This window comes from Poecilia formosa, unplaced genomic scaffold (genome assembly GCF_000485575.1).
Source record: "Poecilia formosa unplaced genomic scaffold, Poecilia_formosa-5.1.2 Scaffold67, whole genome shotgun sequence".
In the NCBI taxonomy this organism is placed as follows: domain Eukaryota; kingdom Metazoa; phylum Chordata; class Actinopteri; order Cyprinodontiformes; family Poeciliidae; genus Poecilia; species Poecilia formosa.
In genome coordinates, this window is record NW_006800006.1 from 349,609 (window position 1) to 353,608 (window position 4,000).

A 4,000-nucleotide genomic window follows, 5' to 3' on the forward strand; every position below is an offset into this window, starting at 1 on the left:
CGATCCCCACTGGGAGACACAAAGGGAAACTGACACCTCATGAACACCGACAATCTGGGACATTCATTTTTTATTGTTCAGTGTCGGCTGCTCCTTCTGGACTCCCGAGAGCACCGCTTTTAAATCTATGAAATGTTTCACATTTTGTCACGCTGTGACCACAAACTTCTGTGTATCTTACCGGAATTGTATTCCACCATTTTGGAAATTGGAAAGCAAAGTATGAACACTTTACTGTTTTTGTTTTTTTCCAACAACAAAAATGTGAGCATTTGTCATCATTCCCATCTAATGTGAAACTCCTAAAAAAAATCCAGAAAATAAAGTTATCTATGTGTGCAGCTTCATTTAAGTATACTATAAATGTAACTGTTCTAAAAGACAAAATCTTAACACAGATTTTTGCCTAATTTAGTGCAAATATCTCTGTTAATTGAAATAAGATAAAACGAACTTACAAGCAACATAGAGGGGCTTGTTTTGGGTCAATAACTTCTTAATATTGATGAAAAAGTACTAGGTCCACTGGCAGATAATTTCACTTATAACATGGGAAAAATGTCTTCTTATAAGTGAAAACATCTGTCAGTGGAACTACTTCTTTAAATATTCAATATTAAGGAATTATTTACTTAAAACAAGCTGTCAAAGTAAAAATCCAATTGAGAATTCCCACGCCCAGCACACTTGCAGTATTGACTCTGAGAGGCTGACTTCAAAAAGCACCCCACACTTTTCAGATTTTAATTAGAAAAAAAGAAACAACTTGAAAACCATGTGTCATTTTCCTTCTATGTTACAAAGCAGGCACTGTTTTGTAACATAGATCTGAGCTGAATGAGGAACTACATGACACTTTACCAGATCTCTATCAACAGTTCTGACTTTGTTTTGTGAGATTCAGTTGGTGGTATGACAAGAAAGCACAGAGTTAAACTTTTGTTTAATTTCCCGTCATCAAGTTTACATCTAAAACATGACAGACTTACATACTTAACTATGAGTGAATAAATCTTAACAGAATGTTTCTTTTTTTGTTGTTGTTGTTGTTGTTAATGACCACATGAAAACGAGCGATCCCAGTTAAAGGTGCAGTTTCAGACTTTGGTGACCTTCTTCAGCGTCAGACTGAGATCAGCATGTGGTTGAAGTCCCTGCAGGAGTCCCTGAAGCTGGAACACAATGCATGAGAGTTCTTGAATTTAAACCATCACCTGATTGCATGTGTTTTTTATTTGATTTTATTTTTATAAAGACGATTAATAGTTTACCGTCTTTACGACTTGTTCGAGCATGGTTTTATTCAGCTCCTGGTGGGATTCGATGGTCGCCTGAAAGAATACCAGCACTGCAACAGAAACACAACAAGCAGGATTTTAAGAGAAGGCTTCCTGTTTGTGTTGGATTCATAATAAAATCACGCTCACCACTGTCTGCTGAGTTCGCAGAAGGAAGGACCGCTGCTGACCCAGTAGGAGCGTCTGTCACATCCAGGGTTGGAGAAAAGGACAGTCAGAAGACACAGACATTCACTTCAGTTTGGTAAACTGCTATGTAATATGACATTTCCACTGATTGTAAACAGGTGTGCTCACCTGTCTGCGCAGCACCTGAGGCCAAACAGCCGATTAACAGGAGCAGAAGCAACATGCTGAGGTCTGAATCCAGTCAAAAGGAAATGGATCCTTCTGGTGCTGCTGAGAGTCTGGCTAGGATTTGGTCTATTCAAGGACACTGCGCCTTTACAACAGGGTGTGTCTCATAAGTAACAAAGAAGAACTTCCATGAAGCTTCATCACAATGAGTGCGATGTGTTTTACAGAATTATGTAAAGGAAAATGAGAGTTGTATTTAACACCAAGTGTTAAATATTTGGTAGATTTTATGTAAATGCAGTATTACGTAAAATCTACTTTTCTGAGCTTTACATGTTTTATAATGTCATTCCTTCATCAAAAAAAAAAAAATACCTGGACTGTTTCTTTGATTCTTTCATTCATGTTTGAGAAGCCCTTTGATCTCCCGTGGCAACCATTCAGCTATGAAAACGCCTAGGTGGAACTAGCTCCACCTTCGAGATGAAGCTCCTCCTCAGAGATGCAGTTTCCAAGTATTTTAGCTGCTGCCTCACAGAGCGCCATCCCCAACTCAGCTCCTTCAGACTAGCCAGAAGCAATTAGCAATTAGCTTCTGGCTAGTCTGGTGGAACTGCGCATCTGCTGAGCTCATTGTACGAGCTACTTCTCAGTGCAGCGCTGAGATCAAACTAGTCAGTGGGTGGGATTAGGGCTGCTTCAATTCTTAATCATGGAAGGGTGAGAATAACTTTAATAAGCTCTTACAATTTGTTTCCTATAACTTTTGTTCAGCTACTCTGGCATCTATATCTCTAGTTTGGTCTCAAATATCTGTAATAAGTTCACAAGAGAGCTCACCACGGTCCTGCGTGGCCACAGATTTCAGACAAGATCAACATTAGCCCCGCCCACCAGCTAACACCGGCTAATGCTCTCCTGTTTGTAGAGTTTGTAGTAAACGAATTGCAGTGAATAAATGATGTCACTGAAGTTATTTATGCACTTTCTAGCCTTTAGCACCTTAACATAAAAACATTAAAAAAAAGATTCAACTTTTTACTTTTATTGGTGCGTCTTCGTGTTCAATAGATAATCACAACTCAGAAAACCACAGCAACCTAAACTGGGCAAAACATATTACATATTTATGAACAATCCACAAAACTTCACATCTGTAAGGAATGAAAAATCAATGTAAAACCAACATTTTTGATTTTACAAAATCAGCTACGGCTTCTTCGTCTTTTTGCAGGAGTTGCTGTCACTGCTGCTTGGAGAGCTGGGACTTGTAGGAGAAGTGATACTAGGATAGGCAGCACTCAGATCCAGGTCCAGGTTCACCGTTTTTACCCAAGGAGACACAGACAAAGATTTTGAACGGCTGCTGCTAGATGATGACACAGAAGACCTGGAAAGCATCAGGAAGACACAAAAATTGTGAAATTTTCTGGGTCTGTTTGTAGATTTCTGCAGTTTCATTTTTGCCCAGGTTATCTATGGATTGGCAACAACAGTGAGGTTTTCTCATATTGTGGATAAGAAATAATCAAAAATCTAACACCAACTTGTGTGCCTAATTCTTGTTTTTCAAATTCAAGTTGCTTGTTGCATGATGTAAACTATTAAAGACGCCAATTTTCCTAAATAGATTAACAGTTCTCCCATCTGAAAGCAAACTGAACGCCTATTTATGTCACACATTTACAACACAAACCACAGATGTAAAGTGTGACCTGGAAGTCGGGGAGCTTTGAGCACTGGTCATCTTGAGGCTACCCTGGCTGCTGAGTGTGGAGGCTGGAGGTGGAAGCTGCAGATTGGCCTGAAAGAAAAAGAAGAGAGGAGCAGTAAACTTTAACGGTCCTATCATACTAGATTCCTGAATCATGCTAAATAACGTCAAAACCTTCTGAAAGCATTCCTCCAGAATAGGTCTGAGATCAGGATCCTCCTGCATGGCCTTATTCAACATATTGTTGATAGATTTGTTGAACTGCTTTAACTCTCTCAGTTTGATGTCTTGCTCCTCAAGAGTTTCACTGCTGGTGCTTTGTGCTGAGCGAATCTCTCTGGTCAGTTTGATGAACTAAAAAAACAAACAGTTGGACAAACACAGACAATAATAGATGATAAACCTCAGAAATGTGACTCATGCAAACATTTCAAAATCTAACCAAGACTTTAACAGGATAATTTGAGGTCAAAGTTCAAATAAAATTTTAATATGAAGTTGTGCTGGATTATTTATTTAGATATCCTTTGAATACATATCCAGCTCTTCTCTTATCTATTATCTCTTTGTATTTTATAATTTGTATTTTGCTTTGTTTTGATCTATCTATCTATCTATCTATCTATCTATCTATCTATCTATCTATCTATCTATCTATCTATCTATCTATCTATCTATCTATCTATCTATC

General features: G+C 38.3%; 1 protein-coding gene across 1 annotated transcript in view; it reads right to left on the bottom strand.

Moving 5' to 3' along the window:
- Positions 1–2,624: 2,624 nt before the first annotated feature.
- Positions 2,625–4,000, bottom strand: part of ccdc39 (coiled-coil domain 39 molecular ruler complex subunit) — an 11,533-nt gene continuing 10,157 nt past the window's right edge. Inside the window, exons 18-20 of the mRNA XM_016672900.1 lie at positions 3,484–3,663; positions 3,311–3,399; positions 2,625–2,985 (exon numbers count right to left, since the gene is read on the bottom strand). Of these exons, the coding sequence (XP_016528386.1) occupies positions 2,805–2,985; positions 3,311–3,399; positions 3,484–3,663 (450 nt within the window). The 3' untranslated portion in view covers positions 2,625–2,804. The remainder of the gene's footprint in view (positions 2,986–3,310; positions 3,400–3,483; positions 3,664–4,000) is intronic.